We start from the raw sequence: 21,335 nt of genomic DNA on the forward strand, positions 1-21,335 counted from the left end.
TAATAGTCCTATGAGATTTATAATGCACAAGTTTAAAATAGGACAAGTTATAAGTAATTATTTTAACACGCTTTTGAATACCTTCTTTTCTCTTTATAGTAAATCTTTTTGAAAAATTAAAGAAAAAAATAAAATATAAAACATTAATTTAGAATAATCAATACTGAACTACGAAAATCTAAACTGGTTAACGTAATCCGAACGATTAAATAAAGAACGATCCTTACCACCTTAATTACTAGTTTATCCGAAGGAAATTTTTATTCAGTTTTAATGCTAACAGATATTTTATAACATACTGGGTACGTTAACTTTACACGTTTAACGTTTAAATGTTCATAATAATTTTAACAATTCGATCAAGTTGAAAATAAAAAAAATTAAGTCAAAATGTTATTATATCTTCATTACATAATCATTACAATACATATCACTGAATATTTTAAGATGTCCATGAATAATTATGAAACTTGGTAACAGTATACACGAATAAACGATTAGATATAATTTTTCAAAATTATTACTGTTGAGGTGACTATCGGTAATAAAAATCGTATAGCATGTCCAAGCCGAATTGGCATAGATAAGATCTAGCGATGGTTGCCTAGATAGCGCGGGGTTATAATATGCTACTCGTGGAGGATAGTATATATATAGTATAAATTTTACGATATAAATAGAGTATATATTTTTTTTATTTTATAGTAATTTTTTAACTTAACTTATCTTTTTATACTAATTTACGGTATTATTTTTTCTTTAGTATCTTTTATACCAGTGTTTATTCCAATGAGTAAACAGATACACATCATACATTTTTAAATTATTTTTAACATTATATTTATATAAAAAAATAAATAAATTCATAACCAAACAATACACAAATATTTAGCTAACTTATTGTTAAATACTTAAGAAAAAAAAATTAAATATAATTATTATCGTGACATATTAGATAATAAACATTTCTTGTATATTACCACTCTTATATTTAACACGCTCTTGGACTATGAATGTGAGATTCATGTTACGGAAACTTTCAGACAAATTTTGAAGCACTTTCGCTTATCCATTCGCTCTGAAATTTTGGATGCAGGTTTGGTCCTGGTAACAACACATTTTACATTTTTAAATCGCTAAGTAAGATGCCCCTAAGTTTCTAAGTCAAAAAAAAAACTACCTCTTGAACTTATGCAAAATCGGTTACATGCATATTTTCTTAGTGAAAGAAATTTTTTTTTAGTGAAAGATAAACTAGCCTGTATCGGTAAGTTTCGATCTACAATTCGCATACGTTTGAAATACATAATTTTACCAAATCGTAGGGCTCTACCCACTATATCAACTGACTGGAGCTAAATGATAACACGTTATTAGTTTTATAAACAAGTGAGATATATATTATGGTATACAGTTGCTACTAGAAATTGTGTACAGTAACGACCGAACTTTTTGGAAAATTTAGTACTTTTTAACCGGATCAAAATTTTTGGACGAAAACTGCAAATATCTCAAAAACGGTCATTCCTAGCGTTCTGAAAAATGTTTTAACCCCCTACCATATGCAATCCACTTCCAGCGGTACCCGTCGGATGATAATATTTTCAAGTAACCCCGGGGTGCAGTTCGGAAATTGGGGAGGGAATGCGATAGGGTGCCACCATAATATCTCGGCAACCGCTCGTCCTATTTTCACCATTCAAACGACGTATGTATCAGCAGGTCGAGCGTTAACTGGTTAACGCATCAGATACACAACCAAGATCCGGTTAATTAATTAACCGGATCTTGGTTATCCGAAATTAAATCGTCTAGCCCTATGTTCTGATTGTACTCACCCACCGCAAAACGTACCGATCCGATCTTTCGCTAAATACGCTCAAACCTGTCCACTAGTGCAGCTGTAAAGTATAAACATATGAATACTAGAAAGTATAAAATAAAAATATGTAAACAAATTTTTAAAGCACCACGCTTAAATTAAACACAGGAAAAGGTAAAAAAAAAATTTTTGGACGGTATCACAGAATGGATTTGACAACAAGCTTAAATGATGATATGTAAAATTATTTGAAAGTCATAATTTCAAATTAAAAATTTGATGTTTTGCCAGTTTTTCTTACGCGTGGTGAATGGCTTAAAGAGTGGGGTGCAAGCACCCCAATCCACTTTAAAAACATGTTGCAGTTCATCTGAAAATGATAATCACGTGAGGAAGATTTGGCTTTCTATACTGTCAAGCAGTTTGGAACGAATCACATTTCACTATCGGTGAGGATAATTATTCGTCTTTTGAAATTGGCGCAGCAAAACACTCTGGCGCATTTGAAGGTTGCCAGCAGAAATGTTGGCAGTGAGAACTTAAAATATAAGTCTCACAGACGTAGACGATTAGTCAGTCTTCCTTCAACTCGATCTACGTCTTCTTCAACTTTATTCAAATACACAAGCTGTTTTCACTGAATATTATGTTTTTCAATAAGAATTGCCCTGTTATTTGTGATTCTCTTCCATTTGAAGTCTATGCTTAACAAAAATGTCTGTGTGCTACTCTTTTGCCTATTACTCCATCACTTTTTTGTTTTGCGGTGTGTTTCCTTAGAGAAGGCAAGCAGCCTTCTCTTAAGTAAAATTTTAGCACTTTCGTCATATGGCATTCTGATCAAAACTGTCCGGTTTTGTCACTTCCTTTTTGCGCTTTATTCCTTTGCTAGGAGAACTAAATTTTTCCAAAGCTATTTCACCAGTAATTTGTTAAAATGTTCTTTTTGAGACACCTGTGGCACAGGCAACACGTTCTACAACCTTTTTCGTGTCACTGACAAACATTCCAAATATACAAAATAATAAAATCAATTCACTACCATAAGAATAGAACAGACAAAAATTTACTAATTTAACGCGGATAAATTACTTTTAAAATTTCACTTAAGACTTCAACTATTTTCAAGAATTGAAACTCAAAGAACGCTATAATTGGATGATAACCTTATTCTTTGGATACGTAAAATTAGCTGGACAAGTTTTAACTGCTTATACAGTATTAAATTAGAACGGAATCATTTACAAAAAAAAGTTAATTTCTGAATGAATCAGGAACGGTCTGCATAAATAGAGATTTAGTGTTTCATTTGAATGTTTAGAAAGACACATCGTTCTTTATTATTTAAACAAACCTGAATAAAGAAATTTTTCTTATCCATAACTCATAGCCTAGGCTAGAGTACGGTTGTTCGCCACTCCCAGAACAAAGGGTGAAGAGCTAAGCATAAACAATAGTTATCAATATTCTGCTTGTTTGGCTTGGATATTTTATACAGTTATAAAACTATAAATAAATATATTTAGGGCTAAACACTAATCAGTAACAGCCAATTAGTCTGCATAATATATCTATTCAGTATCTAATAAAGAAATAATTTATTAATTTAAAATATATAAATTCAGAATTAAATAAGTAACTTATAAATACAAGACGTGAATTTGTTCATCGATTGGAAATAACAAAAGTCGTACCGTACACATACTGTCTTTAATCGAGTAGTATTATAAATCCGTGCACGTTAGGCAGCAAGATATACAACAATCCTGTTCTTTAGTTCTGTGCCAATTCGGCTTGGACAAGCTATACTGCATTGCATATTTCACTTCTATTATGAAATACATACAAAATAATATATATATATCATAGTAATATGTTACATAAGACACAACGCGCCAAAATTATTATTTTTTTATCATAAATACTTTTTTGTCATAAACACTATTTTACTGTATACTTAATAAATACAAGTTTACTGGTAAACCTATAATTATGTTAACAAAATGTAATCTATCCAATATACCTAACAAAGCTATAAACGTACAATAAGGAACAATACTTAAAGTTAATTTTTAATCAATAACCAGATAAAATATGAAGTTACGAAATGGATAGTAACAGATCACGTACTTAAGGTTGATATTTTGAAATTTGAATAAAACTTGGAAAAATAATAATTTTTCAGCTTAATTAAAATTAAATTCTGCTGACGTATTCTGTTTTAAGGGTAGAAATAATGAAATATAATGATGAATTGTTTTAGTATTGCCCTCAGAATGTAAACAAGAACAATAATAATCCTAGAAAAGGCAGTTACTTTTATACAGATTTGAATACTAAATCGTGGATACCGGTGTTCTTTGATGGTTGGGATTAAATTAACCACACATTTCAGGAATGGTCGATCTGAGACTATACAAGAGCACACTTCATTTACATTCATACATATCATCCTCACTCATCCTCTAAAGTAATACCTTACGGTGGTTCGGGAGACTAAACAGGGAAAAGAAAAAGCACAATAACATACGAGAAATACTCGAAAAGGAGGATTGAAGAGTTGAGGAAAACCAGCATTTAAGATACCTTGACGGGCTGACATATTTCAATCCTACTTAATAGCTGCTATATATATTATAGCAGGTATTAAGTATTACATAGTGGTTCAAGAAGAATCTAACAAACATTCAGGACCTATTCAACTGCTGAAAATAAAAAAGAAGAACCTATGTTTATATGTTTCATATAAACATATGTTCGGAAGGCATCGTTAATGAGTGTCGTTTATTTGTTTTGTTTAATATCTAGTTAAAATTTGCCACATTTTGATGCATTTTGTTTTTAATAAGCTTCGAAATTCCTACGTCTGTAATTAGTCTCTGTGGACTTTATTCTCATCATTTTACTCAGAATCAAATTACCCATAAGGTTTTTTAAAACTTGTATGTATTTATTACCCATCTAGCAAATTTATTTTACGTCAAATATAATATACCGTGTTTTTCACCCTAATCTGTTTTTTTTTTTTTACTTCAGATTTAACAAAACTACTAATAGTATGGTCCCCGGATCTGTTTTATTTTTAATTAATTTGGAATTACAAGAATTATAATCTGACTTAATTTTTTCCAGAAACCAGAGCAAAATCTTTCACTAGCCGACACTTGCTAACAAAGAGTTTCCAAACCTACATTTATATGAACTTTTTTCTTTATTTTTACCAGTTAAAGATGTCCTGAATATTTGATACAGTTTTCATGAAGTTTATAGTAGTAATCTATAAAGTCAATGACAGTAGTGGTTGTAGTCTAGTTTGTTCAATATTAACTTTATTTAATAAGAGGAAAGAGAAAAATAAAATTGTGTAAATTAGTTATTAACAATACGAGTACATAAAATGATCTTTCCTGGTTCGTATTACACAGGGTAAAATTGTTACTTTTTTATCTTTAAAAAAATTTCAGTATACTACTGTATATTGCTGCAGCTGACCATTAAGAGACCACGTACAAATAGTTCTAAGTATATTACTCAATCAACATGCACAAGCTATTATTTATTTTTTATTTTACACTTATGGTAGAATAAAAAATTTCGTAGTCTTACCAAATTTTTTTTGAAACATTACTGTTACTATGATAGTTGTTTTTTATCTTTCGTTAATTTTAATTTTTTTAATGAATAATGCAATAAATTTATGTATTTATTGTCTATTTTAATACGAATGTATTAGGAAATATTAATATTTTCTGTTACATTTACGATTAAAAATCTCACAATTTTTACAGAATTTCTTAGTAAATTAATTGAAGAAATTTCACGTGTATAATTAGGGCAATCGGCTGTTGCATCATAGTGAATTCACAAAATTTTACAATAGCTTATTCTTTAGTATATTAATAAATACAATTATTTTATGAAATAAAACTTAATCCGATTAAAAAAACTCCCGCCAAAACTTGTTTTTATTCATGACACTTCTAATTTTTCACAAATCCCGTTTTTGACTCCGCTTCAAAATTTTAAATTCCTTTCGTGACCGTTACTGAAGGTACAAGGATTATCTAAAATCTCTTTGTTTTGCAAATACCCTATCACATCTTCATTAATTTTAATCACGTTCTGCTAAACAAAGGAAATTCATTGTTCGTTACTACACTTTAATCCGATGGAATTTTTACTAACAACTGGTTAACAACATGCAACAAGAACGAAAACTAGTTAATGTTTACCAAGTCACGTTGTATTGTACAAACTGTAAAAAATAAAATGACATTATACCCTTTCGCTTGTATGTACATAATAGAGAAGTATGTTAAAGTAAATAACAAAAAAATTGCAAGCAAATAACTGAAGAAATTTTTTTAATGTAAAAAGAAGACACAATACCGTCGACTCTCGATGATTTCGGTAAAACCAAATCCTTGATAACGGGAATTATTTTCGTTTTCCTTGAAAACACCTGTCTTTCTCGAAAGAAAGCAATGAAAAACGCAAAAAAAAATATTGTTGGAAGTTGTATCTGTATGTAAATAATCGTGTTCTAATGATTATCTCTACATCTCGAAAAACCATAACTAAATCGAAACCTTACACACCATTACCTACCTCTATTACTCCAACGTTACCTCGTATGTCTGTAAGTTCTTGCCGTGGAGCCTGGTTAATTGAATTCCTCTTTTGTTAAACAGGCATATAAAGTAAACAAGCACTTGTCAATCAGTGTAACGTAAAGCTTGTTAAAGTTAAGTAGAGTTCAATGAGTGCTATAAAAAATGTGAACGATTTATCTATCGGAGATAAATTTAAAATGATCCAAGCAGTGAACGCAGGGGAAAGGAGAAAAAAGAGATTGCTAGTGAGTTTTAACATTCCATCTAGCACTTTATCTACAATTTTGAAGAACGGGCATAGATTCTGAAAGGAATCAATGAAGGTAATTTACAATGCAAGTGGAAAAGAGAAACTGAGTTTCCTGATGTTGAAGAGATTATGGTTATGTGATTCAAACAGAGCGAGAAAAGAATAGGTTTGAGAGGTCTACCTTTGAAAGAAAAGGCAGAAATTTTTGCTAAAAGTTTTGTTCATGTATAATTTAAGGCGAGTATTAGTTGAATAGGAAATTAAGAAAATTTGGGGTGAAAGTGCAAGCATGGATGATAAAGTGTGAGATCATTGGTGGGATTCATTGTCTTAGATGATTGAAACCTATGACCGCAAAAATATTTTTAATGCAGACTATTCGTAAATCAAAGTAATTTCTAGTTCCTTGGGATTCCAGTTCCCAGGTAATTGAAACTATATTATTAAATAAGTGTCACATCTAAAGATAAATTAGTATAGCTTTAAAAAAAAAAATCTGATATGGATAACACATGACTTCCTTGTAGGTCTATTAAATTACAATTACATCTTTTTTTTTTTTTTGAAAGGTACTTAAAATTTTATTTCGTTAAAAACTGCTGATATTTTTTAATTTATATTTTTTTTATTGAATTATTATTCATCTAAAATTTTTAAAATAGTTAAAAAAAGGAGGTGAAGTCTGATTCGAACCGATGTGCCTTCCACTAGATCCAAATATTTCATTAATTAAAATTTTATTTCGCTATAACTCTGGAACCAATGAAAATAAGTACCACTTATGATATATCGTTGTAAAGCTCTCAATGAGGGCTTATTATTGCAAGAAAAAGTCCAAAATCCAGTTTTTTTAGGATTTTGGGCTTTTTTGGACACATTGGTTGAGTTGATTAAAATCAAAAGGAGAAGTGCAAAACTAGATATTAGAACAGTCCTAAATCCAAAATTTCAACATCCTACGGCTAATCGGTTTTGAGTTATGCGAGATACATACGTATATTATCGTAAGTACATACAGAAGTCAACTAGTCAGTACGGCCGAAACTAGTCAAAATAAATCCAGGGATAGTCAAAATGGATATTTTCGTTGAAAGCTGGTAACCAAAATTTTTCGCAATCACAATACTTCCTTTACTTCGTACAAGGATGTATAAATGTTTATTTATAATTATTTTGTCTTCAGTTTTTATCTACTTTAAATATATATTACTTTATAATTGCAAGAGAATGTGGATATATATTTTTATATTGTAGGTTTTTCTCCATGAAAAAAAAATACATTAAACGTCTACACGTATAAAACAAGCCATTTTTAATTTAATTTCTATGAGTTTGCTGTTTTGTGAAATTCATAACTGATTTTAGCCATATAGTTGGAGTCAGGCATAATAATACGTTGTTTAGTTAAACACTTTTACACGCCCACAAACACTTCTGCACTCCATAAATGGGGCAATTTTTGTTGCACCGAACATTTTTATTGCTTAATACAAAATAGCTGCTGCCATCCCCGGTTAAAATACACCAATTGCTCTGGAGAAAAAAGAAAAGACACCATCCAATATGTGATGATTGTATGATATTTGTCATACATCCGGAAGGAATCAAATTCCAGTTAAATATGACATTTTATAAAATGTATATCTTTTTTTTTAGTAGGTACATTACTAATTATACATATTAATTAATTATTAAATTTTTATAGTAAATTTTTTTTATGTAAATAAAATTATACTTTTTAATGTTTCAGCACACCCACGGATGCGAACAGTTACTAATTATTTTTTGATGAATTTAAGTGTGGCCGATCTATTAATGTCATCATTAAATTGCATCTTCAATTTTATATTTATGTTGAATGCTCATTGGCCGTTTGGATCTGCATATTGTATTCTTAATAATTTTATCGCCAATGTTACTGTGGCTTCATCAGTATTTACGCTTGTGGCTATATCCATTGACAGGTAAGATATTAACTACATATTTATTTTTGAAAGAAAAATTTGTTTAAAATTATTTTAAATAAAAATATAATAATAATTATAATAAAACTTAAGACTTATAATAAAACACTTCACTGCATAGGAAGCTTGGCTAAAATGATAATAAGTTAATTGATAAGGAATTTCTTTAAGTTGGACTTGTTATCTTATAAAAATTTTGTCTTGAACTACTACTTTGTAGATTGTATTTGAATTTTTCAATGACATTACATCAAATCTGCTGCTCCCATACTCTATTTCCAATAATTCGTAAATGAGACAGGCGCTTGCTACTTAAAGATCTGCTTTAGAAAGATTTCCTCATTTCTTTTCACCGACTTTCTGTTATTATACATAAGCTTTAATTATTCAGGAGCCTTAGATGTTTGAGTTCCATTTTCATGAAATTAAACTGTACTTACTGTTTTTTTAAATTTGTTAGATCAGTAATTGTTAATAAGGACTCAATTAAAAACTTAAGGTAGTCAGAAAGCAGGACCTAGGAAAAAATATTATTCGATTTAAAAAGTAAGGCTATTTTTTATAGTATTTATGAGGGATTAGGACTTGACTTTATTTCTTAGGTACAGTTATTACAAATCCAATACTGGAAAAGTATCAATAGGTATTTTATTAAGCAGCGCATTGCCAGATTATTTCAAAGATCCATTTGTTTCTGGGTTACATTTTACAGTTTCTTCAGATTGCGGCATCATAAGCAAGGATTTAGAAGATATACACAGAACAAATAATAGAAAGGAAGAGATCAAGGCTAAGAAAAAAGAGTGAGAGTTGATAAGGATTCTTGAAATAATTTCGATTCAGAAAAATAACTCAACTCAGAGGATAACTTTTGACTTCTTTCAAAGTTCATTCAGTCTAAAATAAACGAAAGATAGAACATTTTTATGCAAAAGCAAAATGAGCATATAATTGATGATTTTTATTATACTAACTGGGATGTATTCAGTAACAAGTATTTTCTTAAAGAAATTAAGAAATCTTTCGGGAATATTACAAAATTCCTAAGAAAAAATTTCCGAAATTGTATGCAGTGTGAAAGCATCAAACTGAATTACAAACTTTTACCCTCATCTCCATTAGGGTGAAATTGATAGGGCTGTCTTAATATATCAACTTTCCGTAAAAAAAGGAAGATAAACAATAAAATAATAATAAATATATTAACTGTACTCTATTTGAAATTACATTATATGTTATATTCATGATGAAGATGACATATGTCATCTTTACTTAATCTTAAAAATAAGAAAACAAAAAAGCACTTAGGTGAATAAATTTAATTTTTTCTTTTAATTCTACTCTTGGCAGATTTATCTAGTTTTAGTTAGCATTTGGTTAAAATAAAATTAATTTTGTACTATACATAGATATCTGACATGTAAATCAATTGTTAACCAATGATTTATATTTCACTAGAGAAGGGAACTATCAACCTACCCCATAAATTTTGGTCAAGTACACACAGCACCTACACTGCTACTTATGTTTCATATAACAGATGATGACAGCACTTTATAACCGTAAACCTATCTTCACGCTAATAACTCAATCTTGACTCCCTCATCATCTCTTACGAACAAAACAAAAATAAAAAAATGCTTAGTTCTATCAGTTAGTATATGAAAATCAATTTTAAAATATAGTTTTAAAATATATATATTTATATAGCAAATTTTCTATAAAAAGACTATCATGGTCTCACATTAATTCACTTTCACCGTAATTGGTATCTTAAGAAAAATGATCGCATTAACAAAGATAGCCATTACCAGTAATTGCATTGTAGTAATTAAATCTGCTAAGGCATAGAAATAAATCGTAATTAATTTTGAGTGTATTACGTTTATTCATACGACATTTCAAAAATCAACACTGATTACTCAAAAATATTAATTATAAAACATTCTCCTAATTACTGAAGTATTAAAAATATGTAAGCGGTAATGTAACGTAATGTAATGTACTCGTACATTTGATTATTATGAACTACTCTTATTTACCGTATGAAACAAAAATAAATAATAATAATAATAATGTAAATTGAGGATTATTCGTTACAATAAGGACGTTTACTCACAAAATTAAAGGTCCATTTTGCTAATGTATCTGAAAAAATCTATTTCATACCCTTAGACAACATATAAAAAAAAAAACCTGAAATGGATTCCTGATAAATTTTGTTTTTAATTTTTATTAAATAGAATAAGTTTTTTTATTGTAGATGAACCAACATAATTTTAACAAAACAATACTTTAACTAACCGATTACATTAAATTCGAATATTTGATGTTTGTTGTATAGAAAGAAAATGGTGGAAACCAATTTTGGTAAAAAGACAGGCACAATAAAACTTCATTTTTGAAAAATTCAGGACAAGCCACAATAAAAAAAAAGTTTATGAAAATGGATAAAAACGTTGTTGAATTTGGAAATGTATCTGCGTATAAGAGCCGATTCCAAAACACCAACATATTGAAACACTTTAACTGTGCTCTTTCAAGAAAGTGGATTGTGTGCCTTCATAAATAGTTCAAACAAAACAGATCTAAAAAATCTTTTACGAGACGTTAGTGTTTATGTTTTTTCAAATGTTTTGATGAGAAAAAATAACTAATCGTTGAATTAAAAGACCAACGTATCGGCTTTAATAAAAGGTTGATGGAAGAAATTGGGAAGAAAGAAGTTCAAATATTACTTCTTGTAGATAACGTGAATAAGACTTGCTAGAAGGCCATGGAGACTGAAAGCAAGGTAGTTGCGATGGCAGATGAAGGGGGTGAAAAACGCTAATCTGTTGAAAAAAAAACGTGATTTGGGTGATGACGGTCTGGAAAACAAATAATAATTTCATTTTCATTTTTTAAATTTACTATTTCATTAGACACCTATTACTGATTGATTCGGTATACATTTGATAGCCCCGGTTGGATAAAAAAATAGTAGTTATTTTTCAAAATGTAATTTCGTACTGGAATCTAATACTGATTCTCATAAATACTAGACTTCTCCGAATATGGTGGTCTTTGAGCATGGTCTTTTAGAAGAGTGTTCGTTATGTTATGTTTAAACCTCAAAATTATACCAAACACATAGGTAGGTTAATTGATCTCTGTGTAGGAAGACCCACCGAGAGTAGTTTCTTCAATATAATATTAGTGAAAACTCATGATCATCTAGTGTTATGCCTGACGAGCCCTTAAGCCACAGCTCTTTCTATCCATTTCTTTCTAAGTTTTCTCTTTCCTTCTCTTGTAATTTTATCCAATTCGTCCTAATAATGTTATTTCCAATCATCACCTCATGTATTAACTTGTTTCTTCTTCTTCCTCAATTCCTTTCTTTTTCTACTGACCCCTTCCAATGTAGATATCAATTCATAAGATTCCACTTGTAACCACATATCCAAATCGGATGCCTTTGATTTTTTTTTTGTATACTTCCCGCATAAGTGCTCTTTCTTCTTTAATTCTGTTCATTTCTTAATCATTCCTCACTTTATACACCCATCTTATTTTTTTTTAGTAAAAGCTACAAAACGATTTTCTAAATTACACCGTCTAGTAAAAGATTTAATGATACTATTTGGTTACAATTAAGCATATGAAAATCTTTGTAAAAAAAGTCTTTAGAGATATTATAAAAAAATGAATGTAGATAAACACAATGATTACTGATTCAAAAGCAGGTTCGTCATAAAATTATAAGCTAATTACCGGTTCTTCATAATCAAGCAGGTTCAATGAAAAATTAAAAAAATGCAAACAGAAAAAAAAGGATTTTATTTAAATAAAACACACAATTTTTTAAAGATTCAGTTCAATGTTTTTAAGATCCACTGCATTACTTTCTGTATTTTTGGTGAAGTTTTTAGGTTTCTTCATTTTTTTTAAAAAAAGAGCGCACTGAGTTTTGTGAAATTATAGGAAATCATTTATATATATATATAAAGATAAGAAAAAACCCACAGAAATACAATATACGAAATTCAAAGAAACTCAGATACAGAAATCGGTGGAAAGCCACAAATGTCAGAAGAGACTATTAAACAAATCAGACGATCCAAAAAACGGAAGTGCTAATAAATCCATCACTAGTCGAAGCCTCAAATTACAAAATCCAAACACAACCATTCATGAGATTCTACTTAAAGGGTTATACTTATGTGCAAACAAACTTCAGCCACTACAAGAAATGAAACTTTTTGATATAGAAAAAGTTTCTGGTTCTATGTTGAAATGTTAGATAAATATGTTATCCAATGAAGGTAATTTCTACGTTAGTGAAAACGAAATACTTTAAAACAATGTAATATTTATGAATGATGCTTTTATCCTCATTAATCTCTCCAATAAAAAGCATGGTGCGTTGGTTTGTTTGCTATATGTGCTCATATTTTTATTTTAGCTGCGATTGGCGCACTGCAGATCTTGTGGTGCGTTGGGGGGCTCCCGCCCGCTACCCTGTTCTCACGTAATCTTTGTTTCTATTGTCTATTCTAACGTACGTTTTAGAAATTCATTAAATAAAGAATCCGTTTGTTTACTGCTAAATATTAACTAATAATCCCTTTCTTTTATAAATAAGTTTGAATCATAATTAATTTAAATATTAATAAGAATTGTTAATCTTTGATTTAAATTTAATTATGAACTATTAATTAATAATAATTAAATAATAAATACTAATTAACGCAGTAAAAAAAAAAGTATCATAAATTACATAAGTAAAATTAATAAATAAATAAATGAAAATACAAGTATAAAATATAAATAAAAAATAATCCGTGCTTAGAAATTAATTAATCTTCAGATTAATTGACAACAGACTGCTTCAGCCTGTAACATTTAACTGGTTTTTGGAGATTTGATTTTTTAGCATATGAAGCGTTTCATTTAAAATAAAAATGTAAACACAACAAAAAATGCACCATAAATCTAAATCATCTATTATTTTCATGGTGAAACTTGGGCCGCTTTTTTCTAGTAGATGTATTAATAGATACAATTCAAAAATACGGGGTTACGAATATCAACAAGTAATTTTTAGAAAGCACGAGACATATGAAAAGTTAATATTTGTTATGATTTTTAAAAAAAAATCATATAATTGGGCCATTTATCTTTGCTGAAAAGACTATAAATGGAAATATTTATCATATCTTAATATGATAAATGACTATAGTTTTCCCAACATAAAATGTACATAAAATTTTTTAACCAATAAGATGGTGGACTCCCCACACTGTTATGCATTCGTTAGCCAGATTTTAAACGAAAAGTTTCTATATAGATGGAAATCTATATGGGCTTCTCCTGGGCTTCAAGAATTCCGGACCTAACCCCTTGTCATTTTTACTTCCTTGTACGAACTAAAGGAAGATTGTGATCGCGTAAAATTTCGGTTTTCAGATTTCAACGGAAATATCCATTTTGACTAGATTTGGTGAGACGTACGTATGTATCTCGCACAACTCAAAAACGATTAGCCGTAGGATATTGAAATTTTGAATTTAGGACTGTTGTAACATCAAGTTGTGCACCTCCCTTTTTGATTGATTTCCATTGAAATTTGAAGACCAAAATTTTTCGCGATCACAAAACTTTACTAAGGAAGTAAAACGCCTTTTTTTTTTCAAATAATCTAGAACATTACTTTTTGAGAAGATTATATATAATTCTGTTTCATGATACCTTAAGATAAATTTTCATAGTATAGAATATTTTTTAATTTTTATACCTTTGTTTTGGTTTAAAGAAATCAATATAGGTTCTTTTTTTACCTTTCCCTTATCATTTTATTTTAATAAAATAATTAATATTGTCAGACTTATTATTCTTTAAAATTAAACGCTGCCAATATTATATGATCTGAAAATGTTAGAAAACATCAGTAATAATGTTGCTGCCTTTTCTATAACAGTTTACGAATACAATGTAAACTGTAAGTAAGTAAGTAAAAACCTTATCTAACGAAACTTTTATGAAAATATAAAGAAAATATATAGATAATGAGGTCTAAGATTTGAGATTGTTCAAGCGTATATACTAAATACTATTTTACCGCAAATGAATAAGTTATCATAAATAAGCTGATATTTATTTTTGAATAATAATCGCTAGAAATTCACAGCTTTAGTTTAATTAAGTTTACCATTATTAATAAAAATAGGTAAAGTTATTTTTCAATCTACATACATATTATTAACAAAATTGATTTAAAATTTCTTAAAATTGATTTAAGTTCAACTGTATTGTAGTGAATTAAGTTATTTGTGGGATATCCGGGTAACTAATTACTTTGAATTTTGTTTTCTAGTTTGTCTGTGCTGGTTTAGAACGAATTTCCGAGAGCTGCAAGCCTGAGTCCTTAAATTTTAAAGTTCGCTATTTCTTTAATCATTGACTAAACTGTTTACCAAAAGATTTTATACTATTTCAAAACAGTGATACAACAATGTAACAACAGGTATACAAGAATGTCTTAAAGAATACTTTGCTGGCTTTTTCAGAAAAAGCTGAGGAAAGAGATTCATTCATGTAAAACATAAGACATTGTTGTATACCATAAATATATATCTGCAGATATTTTTTTAAAGGAAATCTTATGAATTTCAAAGGCATATAAGAAAAGTAATAAAAAAACCATGAGCTAATATGCAATAAGTTAATCTAAAATAATAGAGGAAGTCGTGTAGTAAGTTTCCTAATTTCAATACTTATAATTAATTTATTTTTATAAAAATATATACTTTTTTAAAAACATACATACTTCATTTTCAACACAGCTGTGCTCTTGTTTGGTAGACTTATCAAGGTGTGAAATCCATGGATAAAAATCATGTTAATATTAGATAGGAACATGTTGATGACCAATTTTTTTTTTTTCATTTGACACTTCACCAGGATATTTTCATACTATAAAATGGAATTTTGTCTCAAAATAGTATTACAAAATCAATATTTCATTTCTAGAAATTATTCGTTGTTAGAATATACGATCTTTAATATGGAGAAGACAAGCGATACATAAATATTTTTTTTTTGTTTTGCTGCTCTGTCAGTTGCTGAGGGTCTACCTGTTTTATATTATTCAATAATATCCAATTCTAACAGTTATGACTAATACCCCAAATTATACATTGTACAAAATTAAATTTAACTTTCAAATTTTTATGTGATGATTATCATTAAAAGTTTCTTTGATGCCAGGAAAATATCTTCTGATAGAAGGATGCTCACTTCTTTCTTTTTCTATCATATTTATTTGACTACTTGTTGTCAAATTCTTGACAACAATGTTGCACTTGCTACATATTAAAGCTATTGAAAAGGTTCTCAGCCTGACCAGGAAAACATAAGATTTTTCAATATTTTATAATTTTCAACATTGTCACCTTGCAACCCAGTACGTTTAGACCAATGACTAAAACTGTTTAACATTTTCAGATCATTTAGTTTTGGAACTGGTTATGTACGGCATCAGTTTTAAAACGCTGTTACAAAATCATTTTATATGGCATCTAAGTCAGTTATTTTGTTTTATATTCACGAAGGAATCAGTTTTATTACCCAATTTGAACGACGTTTATACGATGTAAAATGTTTTATTTAGACTAGAAAGAATATGACCATTTGTTTCTCAGAAATGTGCTTGTGTGTGACTTGTGTATTATAATTGCTATGAGGATTATGGATTTATTTATTATTTACAAATATAGCTTATCTTAGTAGCAACATATCGATGTATTGAAACACATAATAATATATGATATACGGCACACACAAAAAAAAAGAAGGAATTTGTGGTCATAAATACGTCACTTTTACTTGAGGTCTATAAATATCTTTTCTGACAAATGATATCGGTAAACATGTAATACATATCGATTCGTAATGAATAAGAGTATACAGTAAAAATGGTTTTTGTCAATCTGAATAGGCTTTTGAGTGGTGGGGATTTTTATAAAACGTAGTTTTCTGAATCCACTTTCACTTATACTAACATATGTTACTAATCTGTGATTTATGACACGGGTTTTTCATAATATTTTGCCCAATTTTCAACCGATTTGCTTGAAAGTATTATTTTTTAAATCAACAAACTATGTTTCATAAACACAAAGCAAAAAAAAAAATTTGCAAATAAAAAACGCGGTAGAAATGCGCAAAGAAAATTTTGCAATTAAATAATCATAATTTTTGTACTGTTTCAATTTTTTTTTGTTACAGGCATAAAAAATATCCAATCGTAACGGTTTTTTTTGTCAGAATCTGTTAAATTTCTTTAATATACCGAAATTTTTTTGAAATTGTTTTCACAAGAGGGTAGCATAAGACTGTGAAGGGAGGCAATCAGATACCAACATATTTTCGCGGAGCGCTAATCAAGCGCGGATCATTGTGATGGGAGAAGGTTAAAACCCTCAGTGTAATGCAATTTGTCCTGCTCTGCCGCGCTGCCTCATCATTTGAAGGAAATATTTGTCCTGCAAGCCATTTCTTGAAATTTGGGAAGAGAAAGTAATTGCTAGGAGCCAAATCCGATGAATACATCGCATGTGGAAGAGCACTTTGAAGCATAGGCTATGAAATTTTGCAGCAACAACCCGAGATGTGTATACAAGCACATTATCTTGGTGAAAGGCACTTTCTTTTTGGCTAGACATGGATGTTTAGACTGAAGAGCACCCTTCAATCAACCCAGTAATGAAGCTTAATATTCGCCAGTGATGGCCTTACTTTTTCCCAAGTAGTCTGTGAACACCAAACCACATGAATCCCAAAAAAGCCATAGCCATGATTTTCCTTGCGGATAGAACCATTTTCTTTTTCTTTAGCATACTTTCACCTACTCCCACCCACTGTTTGAATTGCTATTTGGTCTCTAGTGCACAATGGTGAATCCATGTTTCATCTACTGTTATAAAAGTCAAAGAAACTCAGTGAATCATATTTAAACAAGTCTAAACATCCTTGAGAAGTGTTAAGCCCAATTGTTTTCGGTAGACTGTTTACAAATGCAGCACCCATCAAGAGGGAAGCTTTTTCATACCCAAACAATTACGTAAAATGTATTGGACATGATCTGTTGAGATGTTTGCAATATCACGTTTCAGTCGGCGATCATTTAATACAGCATTTTGGGGTTTTGTGACAATTTCATTGGTCATAATGGTTTTTGAGTATCCTAAATGTTCATCATTTTGAATGATTATACGATCATGTTTAAAATCCACTTTTTTATCATCAAAAACAAAGGGGAAGAATACTTTAGAGTGGAATCTAACTCTTTTTGTTTGTTTGTTGGGGATAAACCTTTTGAATCAAAATACTTAATAACAGCTTGAACTTCAGTTTTATACATTTTTCGGAAAATCTGAAACGTTGTTTGGTTTACTCAATATTCATAAACAAGCAACTAAATGCACACATCTGAAGCTTTGTAACACCCACCTTCTAAAAGGTCATACTTGACAAATATTGTTATTTGGTCATAATTGCATCATCTCTTTGTCAGGCCAAGAGATTACCAAATGACCCTTGTACTTAGCACAAGACATAACTACTTTAAATTTATGATAAATTGCAATTAATTGGTGCCATCCACTTTGTCCATAAAAATCAAATAACAGCTTACAGTTACTTCTTTTATACAGACTCGAAGAAAAGTTGGTGTTGTTAAACTACCTATAACAAAAAAAAGATATGCTGGGGAAGTAAATAATTCATCCGAGTAGCCAACATGCAGTGTGTTCCGGAACATATAGCCGAATCTCAGGAACGGATTCAGGACACCAAAATGAGCAAAAATGTTCGTATCAACATAAGTCCTATTTTACTTGTTTACCTTCTAAACGTTATTTTGTGATTTTCAATAAAAAAATATTTTTCAGAAATGGGTAAACCTATTTTAATTAAATTTATCAAATCCTTCAAAGATTTCAAATTGGTTACCATCTTAATTTTCTAATCTTCAGTATCTTTGTAATTATTTGTTTGTTCAAATTTTTACTTAAAAAATTTATTAACCATTTTATTTTATATAAATTGACACCTCATTTGTAAAACTCTGTTCACAAACAATCAGGTTATTGTAGACAATTAACCTGGCAGTACCCCTGTGCACTATAATGCAAATTGGTAATTTTTATTGATTTACTATTAATAATTTTTATTACATGTAGTGGAGAATATAAAAGCAGACAAAAAATTATCAGCTTGCATTACAGTTAAAATATTTTACGACTGTTTAGAATAACTTTTTATTGTTACCATTATATTTTATTAAAGAAATTTGACACAAATTAATTACATCACTAATTAATAGAGAAATAAATTGAAATATACTTAAAATATCCTTCAGTAGACTTGTGATATCATTGCAGCTGTTCTAGGATTCTGCAGTTCAAATAACAAAAAAAAAGTTACATTTAACTGGATTTAGCACAGCCGGAAGAGTTATGTGTGGTTCAACTAAGTAAACATACAAATTCGGCAAAAAATGTTCACTGAAAGTATTAAATCAATTGTGTGAATTGATTTCTTCCAATACGCAGCCCTCTCTCAATAACTAACCCAGTTAAAAAGAGTTAATTGGTTATTAAAATCTACACATTGTTAATTCAACACTATGTTTTTTTTTTGAATTAAAAATAAGTGAAACTGTATTATTTGAAATGAGTAGTAGTAATTAATAAAATCATTAAAAACAAATTAAATAAGGTTTCCTGTAAGAGTGGCAGATGTTAAAAACCGTCTAACAAACATAGTAAGAAACAAGTGGAACGCTGAATGGAGGAGTTTAAATACAAAATTAAACTCAGTTAAAAATTCTCCTTATAAATGGAAAAGCGACTTTAAGTTGACTCGCCGTGAACAAGTAGCGGTGACCAGACTTAGAATCGGTCACACGCGATTAACAAATTTATATTTGTTAACCGGCGAAGTGAGACCAATGTGCGGTGTTTTTAATAAAACACTGACAATCAAGCATCTAATAGAAGAGTGTACCATATATGAGGACCTCAGAAAGAGGTTCCGTCTTACAAATAATATTAGTGCTGATCTGGATAATGGAAATGAAGAAAATATAGTTGCATTTTTACACGCCAGTGTAACTTATGATATGATATGTCTTTTTGGAGACATATCTCCAAAAATAAATAGCCATATTCAAGAAAAAACCCATCCCATAAGTATTTGGCTTATTAGAAAAAAATATCTGGTTTTATGTTTGCATTTTTCATTGAGCTAAGTATACGGTTGCATAGACTCATGATAATCACAGTGAATTGAATGTTATGTTAGGCCTTTTGCTCTGCTCACTATACGGAATGACTGTGTAGCGAATATCATTTATTACTCTAACATAAAGTAGTTATGACTGGTACCTTTTACCTCTTGTATTTTACATCTTTATACATCAAAACTACACAAAAGACTGATAAAGTAGTGTAAAACAAAACTAATGAACCACTAATGTTGTAAAATGCATATAGCAGGATTGTTTACCGACACATGCATTTACAGGATTATTTTAATGTTAGAGCTAATAGTGATTTCATTTCTTCCATAGAAGAAAAAGCAATTGGGATAAAATTTTTAAAACTGTATTTTTTCCCTGCAATTTTTAAGATATTTAGGCTGCATTTCGAACCGACTTAAAAAAAAAAAATTTTTTAGTTCTACCCACATTTATTTATATTATGCATTTTCAAGTATCTCTCTTTAATAAATATATCATTTTGACAATTTTTATTTTATTTTATAGAGTAATTTCTTCTGTCGGTGAGTTCCTAAGTTTTTTTTTTTTTTTTAGATAAATTACTTGGAATATTTTTTTAAAGGATAAATTTTACTGTCTAAATAAACAATTTGAAGATTTTTTTCATATTTTATGTAGCTGGATAGTTTATTAATTCACCATATAAGCTCAAAGCTGCTGCATGAGCATATGAAATAGAAATTTTGTACCTTATGAAAAATGCCGTGCCTGACCGGGATATTTGAGAAAAGATTTGATATATTTGGTTAAAATATATAATATATTCAAGGTAATATGATTCATTAATTTTCAAGGTAAAATATTATACATATTCCCTCATTTTATTTAAGGATTTTGCAGATAATAGTTTCTTTAAAATTTTTTTTTCAAAGATAGTATTTTTTTTACAGATAGTATTACATTTGTTTTTTTAAACAATTCAAGCTACATGCATTTATATACACTCTTTCCGATTATTCCTTAAGCCCACATCAACCAGGTTTGATGTGGAGTATACTGTATTTATTTTATTTCTCGATAGTCAATCTTTATTCAGTTATTTTTACATTGACTATTTAGGAATCCATCTGAAATTTATTGAATAAATATTTTACCTTAATAGTTGAATAATAAATTATCTACATGACCTGAAATATATTTTAACAATAAATTCTCAAGTTATAATTTATTATAAATTGTATAGTTTCGAAGAGAAGATAATTAAGCGATTATACTTATTTCTAAACTGCTATGAAACTTAAAAAGTACGTTGCATTTAAATAGCCACTTAACATAAATTTAAGTTACAATAACGAGTAAAATGAAAATTATCCATTCACGAAACGGAAACTAAATAGTTGTCCTGTAGGAATTATCAGCT

General features: G+C 29.2%; 1 protein-coding gene across 1 annotated transcript in view; it reads left to right on the plus strand.

Moving 5' to 3' along the window:
* The window catches only part of TkR86C (Tachykinin-like receptor at 86C), a 439,993-nt gene that overhangs the window by 161,906 nt on the left and 256,752 nt on the right, over window positions 1-21,335 (plus strand). Inside the window, exon 2 of the mRNA XM_075354794.1 lies at window positions 8,436-8,649. Within this exon, the coding sequence (XP_075210909.1) occupies window positions 8,436-8,649 (214 nt within the window). The remainder of the gene's footprint in view (window positions 1-8,435; window positions 8,650-21,335) is intronic.

This window comes from Lycorma delicatula, chromosome 1 (genome assembly GCF_047948215.1).
Source record: "Lycorma delicatula isolate Av1 chromosome 1, ASM4794821v1, whole genome shotgun sequence".
Classification (NCBI taxonomy): Eukaryota; Metazoa; Arthropoda; class Insecta; order Hemiptera; family Fulgoridae; genus Lycorma; species Lycorma delicatula.